This window comes from Oreochromis aureus, linkage group 19, assembly GCF_013358895.1.
Source record: "Oreochromis aureus strain Israel breed Guangdong linkage group 19, ZZ_aureus, whole genome shotgun sequence".
In the NCBI taxonomy this organism is placed as follows: domain Eukaryota; kingdom Metazoa; phylum Chordata; class Actinopteri; order Cichliformes; family Cichlidae; genus Oreochromis; species Oreochromis aureus.
The window spans coordinates 18019911-18043703 of NC_052960.1; the positions used below are offsets into that span (position 1 = coordinate 18019911).

Consider the following 23793-nt stretch of genomic DNA (forward strand, 5'->3'; position numbering starts at 1 on the left):
AAAACCGAGGAATATCCAAAGCTGTCATCAGCACCTTGTTCTTAAGCCCTAAAACACAGAGTGTTCATAGACAGTCATCTTTCCTTTTAAAGGTAAAAATGTTTGCCTCTCTTTGCTCCGGTCGCCAAATAATATGTTCGAAAATTACCCAGGAATGAGAGATCTAAGCCAGCCTACTACATTTTATAAACACTATAATACAAGTGAGGAAGCCAGAAAAAGTGGAAAACCACATACTTAATTATAACACACAGCTGAAGCAATCCATTTTCCTTTTACCAGTGGAGTAAGTAGAATAACCCAAGATTGCATGATTCTGTTGGAATAATTCATTTTTTGTGGTTGCCACATTGTTTAAAGGGTGTAGAGGCATTGAAACTTGGCTGGCCTTACAAGTGAGAGAAATGAGAGCTTTCAACCTCCGGCCAGGTTTTGCCTGGAACAAGGCAATCTTCTTCGCTCACAGAGCCTGCATTTTTAATGAGAACATCTGCTCCGGTGGCCCTCTGGTGGAACCGAGGCTTGCTTAATCACACAGTCGAGCCCCTCAAGTCTGTTGCAGTGGGATCTGCTCAGCCCAGTGATCAGACAGAGCTCACCACTTTGCACTAGAGCAAAGTCCTTGCTGGTTGACTGGATGGAGAAGGTGTTGGAGGGGGCAGAGCAGAGGCACTACATTTGATGCAAACTTTATCCAGGGGAATTGTAGCTGAGACAGTGAAAGATGCAGTCAGAGTAAAAGCCTAGTGCTGCATGTGAGGTCTGTGTGCTATAAGTGGGCTTCTGACTCAGAGGAAATCTGTTTCTCTCATTTGCTCAGTAAAGATCCATTTAAAAAGGTGTCGTAATCTCATGGGCTTGGAAAATTTATATATTGTATAGGTGATACAGTGGTTAGTGCTGTCACCTGAAGCAAGATAGTGCCAGGATTGAATCCACCAGCTGGTTAGGCTCCCTCTATGTGGAGTTTGTATGTTTACCCTGCACATGTGTGGGTGCTCCCTGGATGCTCAAGCTTTTTTCCATATACCAGAGATATACATGCTAGGTTAATTGGTGATTGTAAATGGGCTGCAAGTGTGAACTTGTTGTCTGTCTTTTTATATTAGCTCTGTAATGGACTGGCAATCTGTTCAGGGTGTACTTTGCCCTTTACCCTGTGACAGCTGGGGGCTCCAGCCCCCTCTCCAAACCTGAATTCGAGAACTGGATAGGAAAATGTGACCCCCGTCACATAAAGTGACGGGGGGTTTTATCACCTGTGGTCAAAAAATATGTTTAGTAAATGAGAACTGTTTCAGAAAGCGTGTGCAATAGTGTGAGAGGTTACTATGGAGACTAGAATACAACTTCTCAACATCTTCACCCACCTACAACTATACAACTATTCGCAGTTGGCAAAACAATTTTATATTTCAAAAACTAACTCTATAGGGTGGCGCAGGTGGTGCATTGGTTAGCACTGTCACTTCACAGAAAGATCCTGCATTCAAACCGGTCTCTGAAGGGCCTTTCTGTGCAGATATGCTTGTTCTCCCCATGTCTTTGTGAGTACTCTGACGTTCTCTCATATTCCAAAGAAATGCATTTTATGTTAATTGGTGACTCTAAATTGGCTCTAGGTGTGAGAAAGAGTGCGAATGGTTGTCTGTCCAGGGCGTACCCTGCCTTCCCCCCTGTGACAGCTAACATAGACTCCAGTCCCCCAAGACTTGAAATGGATAAATGGATGTATAATTGTATTTTGTCTCTCATCCAGGATAATAAATCATTATATTTCTATCCATAAGTAACTGCATATTATAACTGAAAAACTATCACACATAAGTACATCATTAAAATCGTTGGGCTTTAGCTGTGCCTTTTGAGATTTTTTTTCAGCTACTAAAAGCAGTCTATTATCCTGTTTGTAGCTACTGTACGAGAGAATTCAGTAGAGACTTTCACAGCCTAGAACGGGTAATTTTAACAATTACTTACAGCTAATTAAATGCAAAATACTGTGAGATATTTTTCAAGTACACTGCAGTATCTTTTGTACTTTTGTTATACTTTGCAAAATGCTGCTGAACTCTCATGTTAAAGAACAGTAATTAAAGAACACAGTTGAAAAGGAATTGCTTCACTCTTCTTTCTGATGAAGAAAAGCACTATAGTTGCATTAGATCACTGGAGTGCCTGCAGTTGAATGAATCTGAGATGTAGGGTTAGGGTTCGGGATCTGTAAAACCATGCCTTTTTTAATTTTGGTGTGACTGTGGTGCTGGGTAGATTTGTACTCACATAACCGTTACATAAAGAGAACATTTTTCTTTATGAATTTTGATGCGTCCATGTACATTCACAACACAACACACACTTTGTGAATGTGTGAGTTTAGAATGTGTGTCAGCGAGAGAGACCCTCTTAGCACACTGAGTACAGTGAAATATGAGCTGCTGAGATGGTATGAGACTTGTAGCCTCTGGTTGAACCGCCAATGAGGCCCACCTCTGCCTCCACCACCACCAATTAGGATAGCACACATAATGCAACCTGAAAGATGCACTGAGCCTGGCAGCTTTATAAACATCCTCCCTTGTCTACGGCCAGTGCTCACAGCCCCGTCTTCTCTGCTCAGCTTTGTGCGTGGGTGTGGGTGTAAGTGTGTGCATCAGGCGTGACTGTGTACGTGAGCGCCGAGAGTGATAGATCCTCCCTCCCAGGGATGCACTCCCATCCTGACAGGGGGTGTTATAGTTATTGCTCTTTCTTTCTCTCTCCCTCTCTCTTGACTACATTATCTTATCTGATTACTCTCTGAGCCAGGATGCGCAGACATGCTGGAGACTGCAGTGTAATATAACATGCCTCTATATGACTTGTGGTTGCTACATGAGATATGCCACCGCACACATCATACTACCGGTAACATCAGACTTGTCTGCTTGCCTCAGAGACCTGACAGCCTCATTGTTATTAACCATGCACAAAAACTGAAGCACAGACAGCCCAGCATGTCAATGCTGCAACAAACCTGTGTAATTACACCATAAATCAAAGCAATCTCCGGCCAAGCTCTGGCCAATTTATCTGCAAACCTAGATTTAATGTGTACAGGGAGGTTGCCTTGCACCTTGACTTGTGTGCACCTCGCGATTGAATAAGGTGTTCTGCGACGGCGTTTAAACCACAGCAGTGAATGATGCCTCTTGCTTATGCAGTCTCCATATCTTCAATTGAAAGATAGCTTTCCCAGCTTTGGATAATAAAGCGGCAGTGAAACTGTAGCCTACCATCAGTATACAGCACTATTAAATAATCCACAGTGTTTTCAGTGGCCTGTGGGGACAATGTAGAGGATGGTATAAACATTAGAGTCAGGAACAACCCTCCAGTAAGCCGTTTTTACGGCACGCGAACAGGTGTGATCCCTGCCTCTCTGCTTTCACACAACTGTGAGAAGTAATAAGAGATATCAAGCATAGGATTGTGCTACAGGCTGCAAGAACACATTCTGCTTGAAGTATATCCAAATGATGGTCTTCTTAAAGCGGTATAACAGGGTATGAATAGAGTATGAATATTAAATAAACCAAAAAGCTTTGAGTTTTGTTGCAAGCATGCAGCTGACACACTGGCATACTGCAAGACCTAGCACGTGGTTGCATCAGACGTACCGTAAAGTAGAGGAGTTAACTTTAAATGGGCCACCGTGTTGCACCAATCCATCTTTCACGGAGCAGTCTCACTAGTTTGAGGTCAGAGGAAAAGAGCAGTCGTTTAGGAGAGCAGAAAATCGAGGTCAGACTGAAAAAGGAAGAAGGGTGTGAGATTATAGGATTTAAAGTGATAGAAAGACACCTATTTCCACTGACACATACTTACTGCTAAGGTGGTCTTCTATTTAGAAGAGAAACACGCCTCCTTCCCACATTTCTGTAGTTGCAGATAATAAAATATTCTCAATTTCAGACCGTACTTTAAGTGATAATGGCATAATGACATTCACTCACTCCAGCTTGAAAGCTTCCTTAAAAAGCTGAATGAATGAATGTTGCTTTAGATACTTCCATGAAGTCTTGTAGAACAAAAAAGAAAGATGATGCCGGATTCGGAAGATTGACAGAAATGGTTTACAAGCAACTAGAGATTAGATTAGATAGTCCTGCAAAGCGAGGTGGGTGTCTCTAGGCTGACATGGCTTTACCAGACAAATCCAATGGACCAGTAAATTTTCAAATTAAAGCGCTATGCTGTGCATATTAATTATGCCAAGATGGAGAAATATTACCCCAAAGTTTCTTTCTTGTTGTTAGAGCTCCATTAGTTACTTCAGAGTAGGAGTGATCATCTGGAATTACACCTATGTATTAAAGTAGATTATCCTGCTTTATTTTATACTGTTTTCCATTTCCAACAGTCTGCTTCACAGTGGAATGGCTGTCACAGAGATTTCCTCCCATGTTATGAATGCGCGCCTTTGTTGCATGCATCTGTAAGATAGATCTAACCCTTGTAATAGTATCTTTGTGTTTTGTTGCTAGACTTCCTCCAGGGTAACACAGAGGTCAGTCTTTGTCAGGTGGTTAAGATATTTAAAAGCGATTTGAAAACTGAAACTATTGCAACTGATGCCATGCCCTACATGTTAAATGCATATCCAATTTGAGACCAAACAAAACTAAGTTAACAGCTAAACAGCAAAACCAAGAGTTTAGTAATTACAGAAGAAATACCTTAGAGACATCAGAATGTGGCCCCCCTTGCCTAAATCTGTCATTACTGTAAATACTTCTATATGTGCATATGGAACAGAAGAAGCACAGTACACGCAAAGACATACGACTTTTTTTCTTCAGGCTAGACCTATACAATTTTAAATTAGCTCGACTCCTCCACAGATCCCCTGGAAACATTCCAGAAGATTATTTTTTAAAGACAACAACAAGTCATTAAAATGAAAGATCATTTAATATTCACTGTTTATTCTTCGGTATTGCTGTGCTGTGAGAACGCTTTAAATTAGCCGGAGAAGCGAATACCTTTGGGTGCACTATCGTGTGCGTGTGTGTTGCAAGACTGCCAGTCTTTTGCTCAAATGAGCGTTAATGATACATCAGTCAAAACTCCACAACTTAACAGTATAGGGAATTTTAATACGTGTATAGTGTTGAGTTGTAACTATACATTGGCATTTTTACTAATGACTCTTAGGGATAAATTTAATAGAAAGATTATACAGAAATGCGAAACCTGTAAAACGTTTAATAGAAAATCCATGCCGTTTATCAAAAAGGTTGTAATCCACTCCATATAACTGCTGATATAAATGTTGTTTAACAATGATGTTTTCATGCTTTTCATGATGGTTTATTTAAGTATTTTTTAATAGCTAAAAAATACTGGCAAAGAAAAAAATTTAAGCTAAGTTTTGCTTATTTTGCTTTATATTGTGAGCGATTGGGATTTTTAATACCAAAATGAAGTTTCTAAGAAGTTCATATAGTCCTGCAGTTGTCTTTTTAGGCACTATATTAAATCTCTGGCAAGAAAACTTCTCCATACCCACCTCAGTCAGATAAAAACTGGCCACTTTAAGTCAAACATGATGCTGCATCAAATAGGCAGGATTAATCATCTCCCTGCAACAGAGCTGAGCTGCTCCATCTTGGCCCGCAGGAGACATCAAACGTACTCTCCCTGCCCGCCTGCCTACTGTTTCCCCTGGAGAGACAGAGATGGGTTAGAGAGTAGAGACTGGCCTCTGGTAGTGCAACTCTCTGTGGAGTCTATATTGATTACACCTGCCACCAGCGGCTAGCTGGAGCTGTGTACTCTGACAGCTGGCAGCACAGGGCGAGATGGATAACTGCTCCAGTCGGGTTTTAGCCAGCTACATCATCACTTGGCTCTGTAGAGGTAGTTAGGAAAGCAAAAGTTTCTCTTTTTTTTCTTTTTCCTTTCTACTGTTTTTTTTAAGTTTACTTCTTTATAGTGTTTCTTGTTTCATTGTTTCTTGGCTTTTCTGTTATGGCACATATTTCATCTCAGACATGAGGAATTCACTTTCTGTTGTATCTGTGAATGTCTACTTATAAAGTTATAGAAAACACAAAGCAGGACGAGGCCTTGGCTCTTTCATCACAACGTCCTTTCTCCATATCTTGTTATACGTATGCTTGACTTCGGAACTTACCCGTTAAAGTTTTCTTTTCAGAGATGGACAGCTTTAAAACTGAGTAGGTCTTAGATTTATAAAATCATGTCTACTGTTAAACCATACCCCTGAGGACAACTCACTCTGTTTAGAAGTCAGAAGGATTGAGTTGTGGGAAGAGTTGGGAGGTGAATCCAGAGTAAATCCCTTTTTTCCTGTTAGCTCACTGTCCCTTCAGCTGGCTGCGAGGTATATGGTGTTGATTATGGAGATGAGAACCATAAATTCAATATTTTCCGTGCTGAAGTGAGAAGACTGTAAAGCAGGCAAACACACTCTCCCTCTCACACGGGCGAGCCAGAGAGTGAGCAAGCTAAATGGGTGTAGAGGGATTCAGATGGCTTAGTCAGGATAGGAACTGGGATCTAGTGGTATGTTTCTCTTATTTGTGTCTCTGCCTCTCTCCCTGCTTTTCTCTCTCTTTTTATCACTGTGCTTTCTCACCCCAAAGGCCTTATTTGCAATCCTTTGCTTCTCACGCTGCAGTCTGTGACAACAGCACAGGTTGAAACATAAGCCTCACCAAAATCTTGGTCATTTCATTTAAAAAAATACACTTTAACTTCTCATCTACTGACTTAAAACCATTATAATTTAAAGGCAAATTGTTATGTAAATTGCACGGTTTGGTGTACTTTTGCTGGGTTTTCCCATTGAAAATTAGCAAACATTTGCTCTGCTTAATGATTCATATCCTTCAGAATTATTCTGATTTTCTTTGTCAGTCTGTGCGTTTGTAATTCTTCACTTCTCCGAGAGCGCAGCTTCCCCCAACCACCGTGGCTCTGTCTGTGGTAGTGTTCATCAAAGACCGGTGACTCCCCAGATACTGTTACAAGAATCCAGGATCAAGTTGCTCTACTTTTATTTATGTGTAGTGCCGGGAGTTTAAATATCTTCCTGCGATGTGAGAGCTCGGTCTGTTTTGACCCAGCCATTATTTCTGTGGCGGGGACCACAGAAAAAAAAGAAAAGAAAAACAGACCTGCATGCCTCATGAGGGACTGAATCAAAAAGTAAGACCAGAGATGTAGAGGAAGGGAGAGAGACAGCCAGTCAGTTTAGGTATTTTGAGAGTTAGTCATCCACTTGCCTGTCAAGCAAGCAGCTTCTCTGCTGTCTGCTGATGCCCGACGAAGCAGAAGACATGCCTAAACATTAATGGAACTAAAACAAAAATAAACCATTTTCATGTATAAAGAGAGATGCGCATACAAAGCTGCGTAGAACTTGGCAGTGCTGCCTTTCATTTATTCCTCTGGGGAAGAAGGACGGTGTTTGTATGTTCGGAAAAGGGGGGAAAAAAGAAAAAAAACATGGCACACAAGGAACATTCCAAGTTTGCCACAGGAAATCAATTTATTTGAGAGGGCAGCCGGGCTAAAAATAGGGAAGCCCCGAAACAATAGTGTTGGAATTAATTGCCCAGATTTTTGTGAGAAGGCAAGAAGACTCGAGAGAGCCAAAGTTTGTTCTCCGTCTTGTTTTCAAATGTGTGTTATGGAAATATTAGTCTGGTCTAGTTGTCATGTTATTTTGTTTTGGTATATTTCTGCTTGTCTGGAGCTGTCAAACAGAACTGAATCTCAATCATTTTCTTCCCCGACTTACCACTCGTCAACACATCTGCCAGCTGCCTTATTTGACAGGATATGATGATTTATCACAAGTTCTCCGCAGTAAATAGACAATAACTGTTTTGTCACACTCCACCGAGTTCTAACTGGGTTTTTGGGAGTGTGTGAGGGAGTGCTGTAGGGGCCTTATGGGGGCTGATGTGTCGTTTTTAATGAGATCTCACAGCAGTGTTTAAATATTTAACCGTTCCTGGTGAAGCCTCCCCAACAGCCGCCAGGCAAAACTGGTGAGGTTTCATGCAATCATCACAAAACTATACTGAACCTATCCCCCGAAAACATCAGAAAATAAGCACAACCTGAATACATAATGGCATTATGAATACACAGCCTGCTGTGCCTAATACCTGCACCTATCGACAGACACGCCGTCTTTGCCCCTGCAAATAAGCAACATGACAAAGGGTGAGCGTGATGATGAAAAGCTGTTGAATTATACATCTGTTTTTTGATGGGATATTTTCAAAACTTTTCTTTCCTCCCCCCCTCCCACCAAAGTAATCCCCCTGTCTCTGCTTTGCTTTCGCCTTTTTCTACCTCATTTTGAGCTTTTTCTGTATGTTTTTGAGAAACATTTCACCAGCGATCAGTTCAACTCCTACACTCTTCATGTTTTTACATCCCACAGCCCGTCAGTCACAGAGAATGGTGCTGGGGTGTCTGCCACCACCTGCTGTGTTCAGAGAGACGTTTCGATGGTGTGCTTGCATACGCTGTGTTTGTGTGCACAATAGTGGAAGTGTCTGAAGGGCATGTTATGTTAGGGTGAGTGACTGTAGAGGAGATTGGTCTGGATGGACAAATAATTGTATTAAGATTTAGGGTCAAAGAAGACTAAAAATAAATGTGTTTGTTTTGTTAATCATCTAACTTGGTCTGATGACATAAACTGGGTGATGAAATCAAAATACTTGCCCTTAAAGGTGTTTAAATAGCTCTAAAATATGAGTTTACGAGGCTGTACACTGATTTAAATTTCCTTATAAATATCATTTGGATTTTTTTTTAATCACAAATGTAAAAGAGGAGACTTTAGTTGGTATTTGAAGCCGCTCATGTGCTGTATTTGGAGGTGCGAGCAGTATAAAGCAAGAGGAAACTGGAGGGACCTGAGCCCACAGATGGCAACGTATGCGACATCTCCCATCACTCTCAACACTTCCACCCCCTTTTCCTGCATCCTCTCCTTTTTCCAGTCTTCCCCTAGGCTTCTCTTCCTTCTTTTATCCCTCCCCTCCCCCAACTGTAGACAACCCATCCCTGCCAAACTTAGCACTCCCAAAATCCACCACCACTCCATCCGGTTGCTGCTCTGAGGTCTCACTGATTGAAAGGAGCATTATTACCTCCCGCTATCCTGCCCATCCACTGTGGAAAATGTTGCTTATTTGACAGTGGATGCATACAGATATTGCTGTAGAGGGTCTTTAGAGTTTGGCAGATACTTGGTGCCAAATCATATGCATGACTCCTCTTGCCATGCCGCTTCATGTGGCTGCCAAATGAGGTTCACTCGGGTTTTTGTCAAGGGACCTAGACTATTATTCAACACCCCCCCACCCCAACAAGCCACACTCCTAACATGCACATCCGTGCACACACACCCACACACAAGATAAAAACCTGTGCTTCCTCAGTGCCCTCTTTCCCTCTCCCAACCTGTACCAGCCCTATGCCCTCCCACTCCCCTCCTACCTATGCCTTCAGTCTCCATACCACACTCATTATTAATGATCTAAGGGACAGCTTTCATTTGATCTATTACTTAGGACGGGACGGCGGCTGCTGTGCTGCTGCATCCCTGCTGGATCTTTAATTATTTCATGGAGGGCTTTCCTCCTCTCCGCTGCTCCTTCTCTGTTGTGCAGATGAAATATTGAAGTTGAGGAGTGTAGTGCAAAGTGGCCCCATACAGAGTAAGGTGTGTGTCTGTGTGCGTGTCTCCTCTGCTTTTGTGAGTGTACAGTGCATTTGTGTGCACAGACATATATGTGTAAGGCCGAGTTTCTGCAGCTCTCAGATGGATCTTAGTTTTTCATTATATGAGGCTCGGACTTTTATCTTGAAACTTCAAGTAGTGAAGTCACAGATTGGAAGCAGATTGCGTTAGTTATTAACTTCTTCCTCGAACTGCAATTCAGCTTTGAAATATTTTCAGTGGGTGAATATGTGAGTTCTTCTTGTTGTTGTTAAGACTCTGGAGTATATTCTGGCTATCTGACAAAAAAAATAGCAACAAATGTTTCCAAAAGGAAAAAAAAAGGCTACGACAAATGTGAACAGAATTATTTCGCTGCATGTGTAATGCGATGTGATTATGGGCCATAAATGTTGTATTACGGCTGTGTTGAGGAGCAGTAATGGCATGATATCACCGCTAACTTTTTGTTGCCAAAAATATCAGCGCTTAACAACATCTGACGGGGAAATGTGGCTGACACCGCTAGCGCACACAGCTTTGCATTCAGGTATGAAATATGGCACGAGGCCTAATTGGCTTGCTCTCCCAACTTCATACATTTTGGACTCTCTGTGTTAATGGCAATCAAAATTCCACATGGGTCTATACTACATTCATTCTGTGCCATACAGAACATCCACTGAGGCACGGGGCAGCTAAAGTGCTTATGAATTCAGCAAACTGTACACAGCTGCCTCATGTAGGAAACCATACTCCATAAACATAATGACTTAATTTTAGTCTGTGTGACGGCATGCGATGGTAAGATTTGCATCCGCAGCACCTCTGCACTCAGTAAAACACTGAATTGCTATAACTGGTAGAAAGAGTGATTCCATGCACTTATGTGGGGGACCAATGAAATGACATTGATATACAGCGCTCCATTAATTGCCATATGAATAGGGTCTGCATTGCTTGGCACTCTGCTGATGCATCACAGTAAAAGAGATGGGTCACTCTGTCTTCTCCACCCTGCAGCTTTGCCAAGCTCATAATTACTAAAACCCCCAATTAATCTTCCCATCACATAGGCCAAATATACACTTCCTCCCTATATAAATGAGTTACAGTATATGCTCTTAGTAGATGTGCATGATTGTGTGTGTGTGTGTGTGTGTGTGTGTGTGTTTTACAAAAGAAGGCGTGTGTACATTTACGTGTGTCCACTTGAAAATGCCAGTGCTTGTGAGAACATCAAGTACAGATAATACCATGTGATCATAGTGCATCACTTGTGTCAGTATCACACAGCTGAGTTCATGTTCTTGCAAACAGAGCAAGACATTGTGTTCACGTAGTACATAGCCAGTTATATAAGCAACACAAACATGCAGTTATACACAGTTTGTAGAAGAGAAAACACAAACAGATGTTTAGTGTCATTTTCTTTTAATTCAAAAACTTTTTTTAACAAGTGAAAATATGTTATCCGAAGATAGACTGGGTTCTGCATTTATTTTAACAAGTTAACATTCAACGTGCATTTTAAGATTTGTTTTTTCTTATTTGCATTTTGATTCAATCTGTAGTAACTCGTCGCCCTTATATAAATGTTCCTATCCACTTCATGAGCGTCAGTCTGCAAAAAAAAAAGTGCTGCTACAAGGTATCTGGAGGCTACACAGTGTCTAATTTCTGAGAGGTCACAACAGCCGTTAGATGTACACTTCTTCCTGACAATACATTAGTGCGAGTATATGTCTGTGTGTGTGTGTGTGTGTCTACATGAATATGTATTTCTGATTGTAGCATGCAGTTCTGGCCCCTGGCAGTCAACCTTTACACTTATGAATAGAATCTCTTCTCCACGCTCCAATCTGCCCACTAGTCTGTCTGCAATCACATTTACGATGCCTTACTGGCACCTAGTGGTGACGGGATGCACTGCATACACTTGATGCTTGACTGCCAGCAGGGGAGATGGAGAATTGTTTACAAGTGGCATTTGCCCCTAATTAAAAGCAGTACTTGTTGGAGCACTCGGTCTGCAGAAGGACTAGCATCCACAGTAACACAAGCTGGGCCGCTGATCCTCCGATAAGCCTCCTCCACTCTGCGCACACACACACGCAAACATTGGTCAAGGAGTGAAGGAAGCGTGCAGCACAAGACAAATTTTAGTATTGTGATTGCTTACAGCTTTGCTGCACAGTAAGGTATACAATACAGTACATTTTTGAGAAACAACACAGATGGCTCAGAGTTCTGCTATTCCTGTTACCAGTGAAGAATTGTCCTTTTGATAGTGGCGGGCCAAGTCTGCAGAATCCCTCACTCATTCACAGGCTGACTGTCAACTCCCTCCATTTTCTAATTCTGCAGGCCCAACATCTGGTTGTCCCGTGTGGAAAGGCCATTATGTCAGGACAGAAGACGAATGAAAGTAGCCATCGACCTGTCTGTGTAGCAACTAACTAGGCCGGCGGTGCCTGCCAGTTTTGACCAGCTTAATGGAGCACAGCAGCTCAGCAACTAATCACCTGCTCTTTCTCATCAGCTGCCTCTCCCATGGGACTGTAATTGATTGTTAAGTGTTTGATGGATCAGACGAAGACTGAGCTGACTTGACTGTGAATCCACAGTCGGGTTTGTACTGATCTTCACTTTCATGCTCTAACACTCATACTTTTTCTTCTTTTTCTTTTTTTTTAATATAAGTATAACATAGCGGAGCCTTTCATTTTTGTCTGACGTGCCTGACATCACCAACTCTGGGTACCTAGAATCATCATACTTGTCCTCAATCAGATTAAGAGTGCCAGCAATATGCACAGAGAACTACTTTAAAAGATCTATATTAATGTTATCACAAGTTCACAACCAATTATCTGGGCTTTCAGTCTAAATGGGTATTTTCACTTGCTTGGTGAGTGTTCTAATACAAGTATAATGCTAATTGAGTAAATAATATATTATGCATAAGCACTCCAACTACCTCACCTGAGTCTGAACAGCTGGTTGTGATCCAGCTCTTCCTCTTCATCAGTCTTTCCTTGGCCTCTGTTTCTGAGTCTCCTCTTCCTTTCCTCGGGGTCAAGGGTGAGTAAGACCACCAGGCTGGGCTGAAACAGGTCACTGGGCCAACAGTACACCTCCGAACCTTCTCCTGGAAGGTTGCACACTGGACCACTCACCGCTGTGGCGATGGCATAGGCCGCTGTGCTGTGCCAAAATCTGGGGACAGATAATCGATGGTGAATTGAAAGGTGAACAACAGGTGGAAGTCGCATCAGGTGACTTGGTAGCCACTGAATATTGAGTTGTATAGACCTAGATCTCAGCGGGATCTACAAGTTCTTACAAAAGAAAAAAAAAGGCCACAAAACAGGCAGACCTTACTCCACCCGCAACATCTCAGCTGTCTTTACCTGTCAACAATGACAGGTGTCTTCATGCCCTCTCGGCCTATTTGATCTGCTGTGATGTAGTTCCCCAGAGCATAGAAGGCCCTGCGGATGAGGGGTGGCTCCTGATCAAAGCGGGCTCTCCAGGGGGACAGGCACTCTGGTGGGGATGGCAGAAGAGTGGCCCCAAGTGTATCCTTCAGAGACTCAGTCAGAGTAGTCTTACCTGTGATACAGAGGACGGGATATAGATTCATCTCAAATCCAAAGAAAACAAAGGTGTGAACATTTTCGAATCACAAAAGGAGGGATTCATCCTTTCTGTTCATATTAAAAGAAACTGCGGTGGCCCTTGAAAAGTTCAACTAAAACTCCCTCTTGAACCACACAGTTGAGCTTTCATGAAGGTTTGAAAATAGTATTAGAGGAGCGAGCTACGCAATAAACCATTTCAAAGTGATGTAACTTTTCTGAGGTCATGATACATGATATTCCATTAAGTGAAGCTCCCTGGCAGATAATGGCTTTAGCGGAGAACAACCAGCCACCACTTTAGGACGACATCTATGCATCAGACTGATCACGTATTTATTTATGAGGTAATGGCATTAACCTGTGGCATCCAGGCCCTCTATGACAATAACAGGGAAGTCTGGTTTATTTCTGGCCTCCACTCTGCTGGGCAGCAGCTCCAGCACAGCCTTAGCTTCTGGGATGATGTCACCACACTGCAGAACAGACAAATCAGTTAAGCAGGCAGGAGTGAGTCATAGACTGTGCTATCAATGAGCGCACATAGTGCTGTGGGCCACCTGGCCCTCCCTGATAGATAAACGTTAGGAGCAAGAGCTCTGGGTCTCTTGGTATAAAGTGCTATCCCTACATCATCCACAAGAGTGCGCCCGTTTGCCAAAATCTTATGCGGTATACTAAAGTAAACGTAAAACAGTCTTATAAACATTAAAATGAGAAAATACGTACTTTTTTCATCACGTCATAGGCCTCATCAAAGCTGTAGAATACATCAGAATTGATAATGTTGAGAGTAGATGGGTGATATTCTGGCGCTTCTGAGGATACCACATAGTATCCCTTTGCCACATCCATCACCTGGCTTGCTGTCTCTGACCACATGTGCTGAGTCCACTGTTGGCCGTCTTCAGCTGGAGAGTACGAACAAACTAACACTGGGTCATGTTGTATTAAATCACTCAAAAGTCGCTCTATCGGGGAGGAAGTGTCAGAATTCCCTTTCAAAAAGTAACCCTTAACGAGAGAATCCCTGACGTTGGGTAGAAATGAAGACATGGGAGACAGGCGACACTCCGGAGGCAAGTCCCTCAGCAGTTTGTCTTTCAGCTCCCCGTAAAACTTCGCCGTTTTTATCCTGTCTCTGCTGCAGTAAACAAGGACAGAGTAGCACTTGTCACGGTTTTGAACTTCTCTGAACACCCTCGGCACGTCTTCTCCCAGGTGCTTTTCCTTAACAGCGAAATAAAAAGGCGCTCCATTTAGCTCCACCGAAAAAATACGAGAGCACCACCGCGGAAGAAGAGACATTGCCTGTTTTGACATCTTGTACACCAGATGCCCTTATCTGTTTCCAAAATATGGCCCAAGACGCATCGTGTGAGCTGAAGGGAAAACGATACTAACGGCGCCAAACGGAGAAAACGAAACTTTCCGTTTATTGTGAAACGCGTTTATTATTGAAGCCAACGCCTCTCAGGAGCAGCCCAGGAATTCTTTCCAGGAATCCAAGTTATGTTTATTGTTGTTTAATGATAACGAGAGACACAAAGAGACTAGACAAGTAGCGAAGCTGTGAAAACTACAGTGAACTGAATGCACCCAGACTCGAAACAGAAACTGTTTTACAAAGAAGCATTTATCACTGAAAGTTTGACCATTAGAACTAAAGATCTATAAATCCTGCACTATTTAATGGCATATCACTATTGTGCATAAAGGTCTCTAATAAAGGTTTAATGGACGAATGACAGCACTGCGAAGAAATGCAAAGAATGCGTTGTCATGACGCGCGTAAATTACTTCTTGCATCTCAGCAGGATGGAACCAGGCTAGGTTTCGTTTTCGTTGTTTGTAAACTGAAACTTTTGAGTCGCTCAGCTGACCGACTCTCCCTACCCTCTATATAAGATGTGCCCTGCGGGTTTCTGCTTATGACGCACCAGCATTCACCTTGCAAACATAGCAAGTCTGACAGCACAACTCATCGTTTAAAAAAATGGATTTTTCTCCGGCTGTCTCGTCTCCCAGGCTGCTTCTGCGGCGCTTCATCAGCACCATCTACTGCATTTTTGAGAGCGCCTTTTCAAAACTCACTTACTGGACAACAGGAGCCTGCAAGGGAACAAACTCATTCGTTTCGTCAGCTGGAGATAAACTGGACCAAAACAAAAACCAAAATCCAACGATCCCAACGAGTGTCAACTACCACTTTACGCGCAAATGTAATTATAAATGTGGATTTTGTTTCCACACTGCAAAAACGTCCTTCGTCCTGCCCTTGGAGGAAGCCAAGAGGGGGCTTAAACTTCTAAAGGAATCAGGTGATTTGACAAATTAATAGCAATAAGCTTTGTTTTTTTGTCAAATTGCTGTGCATGCTATTAAATTTATGTCTTTTTTTTAAGGGATGGAAAAGATCAACTTCTCTGGCGGAGAGCCCTTCCTGCATGGTAAGGGAGAGTTTGTGGGGAAATTGGTCCAGTACTGCAAACAGGACCTCCAGCTCCCAAGTGTCAGCATTGTCAGCAATGGAAGCATGATCAAAGAAGAATGGTTCCAGAAATATGGTAAGATAGCTAAGTTATTAACAGCTTCTTCTTCTTTTTTTATGGATACATTACAGCTGTGCCATATACCATAAAATAATTTACATTTATGATCTCTTTCATTTTTATTTCCTCTTCTAGGTGTCTATCTGGACATTCTAGCTATCTCCTGTGACAGCTTTGATGAAGCAACCAATCAGCTGATTGGCAGAACTCAAGGCAGGAAGAGCCACCTTGACAACCTCTTCAAGATCTGCAGCTGGTGCAAGGAGTATAAAGTGGCATTGAAAATCAACTCCGTCATCAACATCTTCAACTATGACGAAGACATGACACAGCAAATCAATTGGATTAATCCTGTCCGCTGGAAGGTAAAATCGAAAAAATAAGTAAATAAATATGTTTGTACGGTGTAATCATGGATGTACTGAACCTCTCGTTCTTGTTTTCAGGTCTTTCAGTGCCTGCTGATTGACGGGGAAAACGCAGGCGAGACAGCCCTGAGAGAGGCAGAGAGGTTTGTCATCAGTGATCAGCAGTTTCAGGAGTTTCTGGACAGACACAGCAGCGTCTCCTGCCTTGTTCCTGAGTCTAATGAGAAGGTATAATTCTCAGACATGTGCAGCAAGTATGGCAAATATGTTTAAATGCAATAACCTTAATGTATTCTGTGGGAAACATGTTTTTCATCCTTTTTTTAATTTTTTGATTTAAGTAAGGGTGTAGAATTAGAGCTTGGTCTGCCTAGAGTGAATAAAATGTGAATATTATTATAGTAAACACACACAGTGCACAGTTAAACAAACAAACTATGCAAAAGTTGACTTTTGAACACCACTGTCAGTTTTGATTTTGTTTTCTCCTTGTTGCTGTATAGATGGCCACCAAATATAAGGGAATATTTTGGTATAGACTTTTGGTATAGTTTATAATGCTATGATAACTTCTAGAATATCCATATTTCATATCTGTGGTGTGCTCATTCTGCATTCTGCATTGCTCCTCAATTTTGCAGCACTATGGCATGAAAAGTAGGAACTAAACATATATATTCAGTTGAAACGTGAGATCAGTTAATCCTGCCTAAAATAATTCTTTGTTGTGCTGTAATTAATGGTTGAAAATCCAAAGTTAGGATGCACAAAAATTAAAATTTGTGGTCTTTTTTGTTTTAATAGATGAGGAACTCCTATCTGATCCTGGATGAATATGTAAGTACTTTAGATTATTACTAACTGGTAGTGCGGCTGAGCCATTTTATCAAATGTTTAAGTAAAAAAAGATGAACTGCATGTTTGAGTTATGTGAATGTGGATTGCTCAAATTAAGTAAAAAGGCTTGAATTTGGTATAATTGTTTAAATTAGTAACTTGCTAGGCATTTTAGCTGAAGGAACTTACTTCATATGTTGATTTTTTTCCTTTTTTTTTCATTACAGATGCGTTTCCTGGACTGTCGAGAGGGACGGAAGGATCCTTCCAAATCCATCCTTGATGTTGGAGTCAAGGAGGCGATTTGCTTCAGCGGCTTCGATGAAAAAATGTTTCTAAAGAGAGGGGGAAAATATGTGTGGAGCAAAGCTGATATGAAGCTAGAGTGGTAAAACGCTGAGCCCGTGACCTTCTTCAGCTTGTGTTTAATGCTCCTTTGCTAAGTGTTTGCATTGATATGCTCTACAGTATGCACATTTTGCACTAGGAATGTAAATATTCAGATATATCTAAGTGTGTGTATGTTCTGGGGGGGTTATTTGAAGGTTACAGTCACCAAATAGAAGGTGATCCAGAAGTATTGTTCTTCTTTGTTTTTTATTAAATATCTAAATATCTGTCTTTTATGTTAAGCACTTTGGTATACCGCTGGTTTTTAAATGTGCTCTATAAATAAAGATGTATTGTATTGTAAATATATTGTACTGTTTATAATTGTTGAACAAAGTAACATTGAGTGTTATATTCAAATTATAATTTTACACAACAAATTTAGATTGAAGGACAACTTGTCAGTGATTTTGTGATAATTTATTTTTTATGTGGTTAAGTAACAAGGCAAAATAAAGTCATTTTTTCCACAATACAGTGGCTTGAAAAAGTATTCGAAAGTATTGAACTTTCCCACATTTTATCACATTACAGCCACAAACATGAATCCATTTTATTGGAATTCCACGTGAAAGACCAATACAAAGTGGTGTACACGTGACTACACTGTAACTATTTGTCGCTGTACATTTTAAACTTTTTTTGATACTATAATTTGTTTTCCTCTTAAGGTAGAACAGAAATAAGAACCCACTTTTATGCAAAGTAAGATAAACATGGATAGCGTTGATCTGAAAGAACGGTGGTCTCCTCTCAGAGCAAGAACTGGGCTATCTACTTCCACGAGGCTAACTTGTGACCACAGCAACACATAGTCAGCACAACAAAGCCACACCATTGTGTGGACCTTTCAGGCCTTGGAAAATTAAGTACACTGATCTTATCTGTTGTATAAACCTAGCAGACTGTAGCTGGTTCCAACAAGATCAGCAATACTTTTCTACTTTCAATTTACTGGAAATATTGTATAGAAGTTCAAATAGCTCGAGTGGTTTCAATATTTCTGTCACTGCCTCTATCTGGATATGGTTTAGTTGTTTTCTTTTTCAAACACATACCTTACAATGCCTGATTTATGTCTTGCAACACTCACACATAGCTGAACTGAAACTAATGTTATTGCAGTTCACTGCAGCTGACTGCAGCAGTACTGAGATGTAGGTCACAATTTCTATTGTATAAAAGCTTGTGTATGAAAACACGTTTTTCTATTTGTAAGTCTTTTCACTTTTAGGTCTTAAAATTTAGACAAATGAATCAAATTTTGACTGGCAGACAAAAGAAAAAGTTAATGGAAACAAGCATGTATACTAGTTGAAATTAAAAAAAATTTAAATTAAAAAAATGCCATTTTAAAAATGCCACAGCTGTTCTAATTAACAACCTTGTTAATTATTAAAATCACTTTTTATGTTTCTGTAATGGTTAATGAACTAGTATGCACATTTAATGCATTTAATCAAAATGACATTTTTAAAGCTAAAATATAATTACTGTTGTTAAACTGTTATCAAATTTACTGTTTCACAAAAAGCTGAAAAAATAGTGATGCACACTAATAATCCAATATGCTTGTATAAAAACGTGAATTCCGTAACAACTGATTAAATCAATGGTAGTTTTAAAAAGTTCTTGACAAACTGTATTTTCTCATTTTTACCCAGATAAATAAGTACATAAAAGACATTTGTTAGGCACTGTGTATGCAATGTAGGCTGTAAAGGCAAATGAGAAAACGCTTAAAGGCGATTGCAGTGTTTTGACAGCAGGGGGAGCTGTTGTTTGGAAAGGTGGCAGGTGCTGAGCTCTCCTCTAAGGGGCACCGTAGGACAGCAGACGGAAAACCTCTCACAAACAAATGGCGTCCCTCCAGTGCGAAGCAGCTGATTTCCTACCGAGCAAGGCAGGAGGAACGGCGGATAGATAAACAGGGCGCCACCGGATCTCTTCTCAGCAAGGTTGTGTACTGTTTTTTTTTTTTTTGTACGATTCGTGTTGCAGGGTGACGACTGGATGTTGCACACTGTTCTGTAATCGAGAGTAGACCGCTGTTCCGGTGTACAAACAATCCTCCTGTCAAGCAAAACAGAAAGGAGAGTGTCAGCTGCGGCTCGTGCTTCCCGCCGTTTGCTTATTTTATCTGAGCTGAGGCTTTTTTATGATTTGACTCGAGGTTTTTTGGTGTCAGTGTTTGACCAGAGCTCGAACTCAGGCGCTGTGGGCGACAGTAGCAGGTCAAATGTTTCCGCCCCAACGTTTCAGGGCTACATAATGAATATGGGCATCACCCCTTCAGAGGTATCCTCCTCCTCCTCCTCCTCCACCTCTACCACCGCCACCTCCTCCGCCTGACTGGTTGGCCGCCTGTTCGTTAATCCAATTCAAGAGATCATCTCTTCAGCTCTTCCTGAGGTTACACTATCAAGACGGCGTTATCTCAGAAAGCCAGGTAAGGTTTTGTGCTTTTACTCAGTGTGAGAGAGCTGCTTGAGCTGTCAGTGTCATTACACGGCTGTCGCATATTTCCGACATTCTCTCTCCTTTTTTTTTTTTTTTGTTACTGCAAGATATGCTGTAGCTACCTGGCTTACAGCCATCTGACTGATGCCGATGCCTGACGAGATTTCTAAAGTCTAAAGGTGTAGCTCCCCTCTGTGTTAGCGAATTTTAACATAAACAGCTGTAGTTAGTTGGCAGATCAGTGGTCCTAAGTAGCTGTTGCTGGCACTTGCTTGGAGTTTGTGTAATTGGGTTGTTTCCCCACATCCTTCTGTCATATTCGTCTCCTATGCCACAGCTGCAGGGTGCATAACATGCTTGGAGTTGATTGCTCCACTGAGCCCTGAAAAGGTCACTCAGCGCTTGCTGTATACACTTAAAGCAGTAGGTTCCTTTCAGGGTGCAGCTGGATTACATGCATTGCTGTGAAACCAGGCTACTGGGTAATCAAAGGATTTATGTAGTAATCAAGGCTCTGAAGTGCTAAAATACTCCTTTGCTAATTTCTTTGCTACCTGTACACCTCTCACATGGTGTCATCTCCCCTCTGAGGGCTGGCAGTAAATCTGGGGAATATCTTTTTTTTTCTTAAACAACCATTTTTAGTAACGGAAGTCAGTATTGCCTGTATTTTATGAACATTATCTGACATATCAATGTAAAGAGAAGTTGTTTTACTTCAGCATTGTTTTGTGAAATGAAATTCCACTTTTGACACCAATCCTGTCATAAACGGGCTTTTAGGTGCCCTATCAATGTGCTGGAGAAAAAAATAATTTGCTCACTTTCTCCATTATTCTCGGATACAGCTTGCTCCCATCCGGGAATAAAATACATCAAGCTGCTATTCCTCTCTTCTGCAGCAAATTTGTCCAAAGTGAGCTATACTGTAGCTTGCTTTGTACAACACGCCCCTTGGAATGACCGTAAGCTTTCAGCCCGCTCCCAGAGGAAAGTGGGGTGCTGAGTTGACTTAAGAGCCAGAAGGAATGAGGTCATGATGCCGAGAACCCAGCCTGCTATTGAAGTCAACAGACTGTCACAAACAACACACCCATGAATGCACATGGAAGCCTATACGTAACAGACATGTATGAAGGAGACTTGGTGTTTTTTATATAGACAAGGAGGTGTTATATTTGTCCTGTTGTGCTACATGGGCTAAACACAGGGCAGACACTTTCTTAGAAACGGTTTCGTGTTTATCCAAGCTTTGCAGCGGTCTGTTTGACCTTGACATTTGCTACGTACTAAAAAATATGCAGCGATCTTAGCAGGATGCATCATTGTCGTGCTGGAAATAAGGCAATCTGGGAGACTTAGGAAAGCCCTGGGTTGGGCATTTATGCATTCTTTAAAGAGCATGTCTGCAACGACTCATGGCTGATTATTTGAGCTATACTGAAGGCAATCATATACTGATTCCAGTGTGATCTGTAGGTTGGACCTTCTGGTTTAATAACAGAAGGGTGTCTGGGAAATAAACCTAGGGAGGGCCTTGGGGTTTTTTTGTTTTGTTTTTTGGTGAAACAGTGCTATGCTGTAATCGAAATCCTGGAGAGGCTGTCCAGGATGTGCTCTGTCCATCTTTAGGTCACTACGAAAGCACCTAATGTTAAGAAGATTAATTACCTTGAGTTGGACTTGATCTAGAAGTGGGGCTTTCAGTTTAAATACCCCTAACCAGCGATCAGACCTCAATTACTGTCAGTCCTCCAATGCCAGTAAAGCCTTGTTAGAGAAGTAAGGCTAAATTTAGGGGGGCTGACACTGAATGTCAAATTACTGTGCTTAGGTAACTGGACTTTCTAAAGCCTTAGCTGTCTCAGATATACACTTTGTTACTGCAGTCTAGCTTTGTTAAATTACTCCTTTATTCTGGTAACATTTACACTTCCAGAGAAAAAGTCATTTTAGAGTAATCTGATTTCAGGGGTCGTGTTCTGCCTTTGTGCTGTCAGTCCTCCAAAGATTATGCAACAGCTTAAATGCCATTTCAGCAGGGTGTTGCTTGGAGTGAGTGTTCTGGGTGGTGGTGCTGGTTTCCAGGTGTGTGTGTGCATGGCTGGGGATAGAGTGGAGGATAGTGTACACACTAAACAGGCAATACTGCCGTCAGTTGAGCCCTAAATAGCTCCCGAAAATGATGTTCTCTGCTCCGAGAGCACTTTAGCTCTGTGTGTTATGGCTTGTATCCAGCCAGTTAGGATTATGTTTGGATGAGACGGGGATTGTTATGAGAGTATTATTTGGTGCTTGTGCGCTGTGCTTCTTCCAGACGGCCTCTTGGCATTTTGAACTGGTCTCACACGCCCTATTTTTCTCAGACAGGTAGGGCTTTGTAAATTGAGACGCTGTTATGTAACGCACCACGGAATCTGCTGACCGGGACACTTTATACGACGGAGCATTTCAATCTTCTTCTTCTTCTTCTTCATCTTCTGCTTCTTTCGCCTGATCCCTTTGAGGTTGCTGTAGTGGATCATCTGGCTCCATATCATCCTATCCCTTCCATCCTCTGTCACACCAACCCTCTGCATGACCTCTTTCGCTACATCCATGAATCTTCTCTGTGGTCTTCTTTCATTTCAGTTAGTCCTCAGGGGTCAGGATAGTTTCACACAAACAAAGATTAAGAACAAAGAATTTTAGGTGAGGGAGAAGTGAACGCCAGCTGAACATCTGTTTCTTGAATATTAAAGTTTCCCGTGTTCCAGCAGATATATTTGCACCATCCAGGGATAAAATATTTGACTTTCACTGCAGTTCTAGGTCCATTTCTTTTTTTTGGTCATGCATTTTACTGACTTGTGCAGAAAACGGTTTGAATACTGATAATTTATCATCATTATATTGCAGTATTTCCAGCACATCTTTGTAAAGCTTTTATAAAGAGGAGAATTTGGTGTCTCGCATTCACACACCACGGGTTGGTTAATAATTTGGAAAAGGTCAGGAAGAAACATTTTGTAGGAGGAGATGGAAGTTTTTCCTCCTACAGTACTCCCAGTAGACTGTAGTTCAACAACAAATTATGTTTTCTGTTCATTAAAGGGGTACAGCTCACACTTCAGCTACTGGGATTAAGCCAGCCCTTTGCTCCTACTATGTCTGTCTCCATCACTGACGCTCTCCACCTACAGATAAAAGCGGCAAATGGAACACGTTCGGGCTCGCGCTCAGCTGAGAATCATTCGCAGAAATGATGAAAACCGCTAAGTGAAGTAGATGAGCCAAGTGGTAGGCTGGGATCTCGACACCACTGAAGCGAAATGTGGTGCAGCCTGGCATTTTGTAAAGCATAGATTAGTGCCACTGGGGATTGAAAGAGTAAAAATTACATTGACAATGTGAAAATCCCCTTGTTAGAGGAGATGTGATCACATTACAACTTGGCCTGTTGGGCAGATATCGAAGGTTTTTTCCTGCACCATTCTTGTTTTGGAATGAATAAGATTTGGAAAGTTGGAATCATTAAAGCTGCAGTGTGGTTATTGCTTAGTGCTTAACGCTACTAAGGACACCGTTGCAAATTTAGTGTTCAGACTTGTTTGGATACAAGGCCTTTAAAATTTAGGCCTGTTTAATTGGGCTACTTTTTCAATAATCCAGAATAATTTTGGAAAGGCAGGTTCATTTAATTAAATCCTAAAGATCCTAACTTTAAGTGGCGTGAAGATGTTTGGGAAGCTGTGGTCAATGCAACTGTTTTTATGAGTAAGTTTTAATCAAGAACATTGCAGGGGGTTTTC

At 41.5% G+C, this 23793-nt stretch overlaps 3 protein-coding genes across 5 annotated transcripts in view; 2 read left to right on the forward strand and 1 right to left on the reverse strand.

Moving 5' to 3' along the window:
• Nucleotides 1-11171: 11171 nt before the first annotated feature.
• cmpk2 (cytidine monophosphate (UMP-CMP) kinase 2, mitochondrial) lies at nt 11172-15129 on the reverse strand. Its single transcript, XM_031758392.2, has 5 exons — nt 14125-15129; nt 13757-13871; nt 13168-13369; nt 12740-12973; nt 11172-11852 (listed from the first exon to the last, which is right to left on the reverse strand). The coding sequence occupies exons 1-5, from the start codon at nt 14716-14718 to the stop codon at nt 11732-11734; spliced, it is 1266 nt and encodes a 421-aa protein (XP_031614252.1). The 5' UTR covers nt 14719-15129; the 3' UTR covers nt 11172-11731.
• Nucleotides 15130-15261: 132 nt separating this feature from the next.
• On the forward strand, nt 15262-17847 carry rsad2 (radical S-adenosyl methionine domain containing 2). Its single transcript, XM_031758272.2, has 6 exons — nt 15262-15716; nt 15801-15962; nt 16083-16312; nt 16394-16543; nt 17120-17152; nt 17380-17847. Exons 1-6 carry the CDS (start codon nt 15392-15394, stop codon nt 17542-17544), a joined length of 1065 nt encoding a protein of 354 aa, XP_031614132.1. The 5' UTR covers nt 15262-15391; the 3' UTR covers nt 17545-17847.
• A 1452-nt stretch (nt 17848-19299) lies between these two features.
• Nucleotides 19300-23793, forward strand: part of rnf144aa (ring finger protein 144aa) — a 31011-nt gene continuing 26517 nt past the window's right edge. The window contains exons 1-2 of one of the 3 annotated variants that reach the window (XM_031758339.2): nt 19301-19500; nt 19805-19991. The gene's annotated coding sequence lies outside the window, so the exon portion shown is untranslated. Of the gene's footprint in view, nt 19992-23793 lie in introns of all 3 variants that reach the window. The other 2 variants (XM_031758340.2, XM_039603398.1) reach the window with 2 other exon arrangements.

What these genes read in the sequence shown, in the direction of transcription:
- cmpk2 (XM_031758392.2), bottom strand. Translation starts at nt 14,718, where the DNA reads ATGTCAAAACAGGCAATGTCTCTTCTTCCGCGGTGGTGCTCTCGTATT. An exon ending in AGAGGGCCTGGATGCCACAG is followed by an intron (nt 13,370 to 13,756) that starts GTTAATGCCATT and finishes TCTGTATCACAG; the next exon opens with GTAAGACTACTCTGACTGAG. An exon ending in AACCAGCTGTTCAGACTCAG is followed by an intron (nt 11,853 to 12,739) that starts GTGAGGTAGTTG and finishes GTGTGTGCGCAG; the next exon opens with AGTGGAGGAGGCTTATCGGA.
- rsad2 (XM_031758272.2), top strand. Translation starts at nt 15,392, where the DNA reads ATGGATTTTTCTCCGGCTGTCTCGTCTCCCAGGCTGCTTCTGCGGCGC. An exon ending in TTAATCCTGTCCGCTGGAAG is followed by an intron (nt 16,313 to 16,393) that starts GTAAAATCGAAA and finishes TCTTGTTTTCAG; the next exon opens with GTCTTTCAGTGCCTGCTGAT. An exon ending in ATCTGATCCTGGATGAATAT is followed by an intron (nt 17,153 to 17,379) that starts GTAAGTACTTTA and finishes TTTTCATTACAG; the next exon opens with ATGCGTTTCCTGGACTGTCG.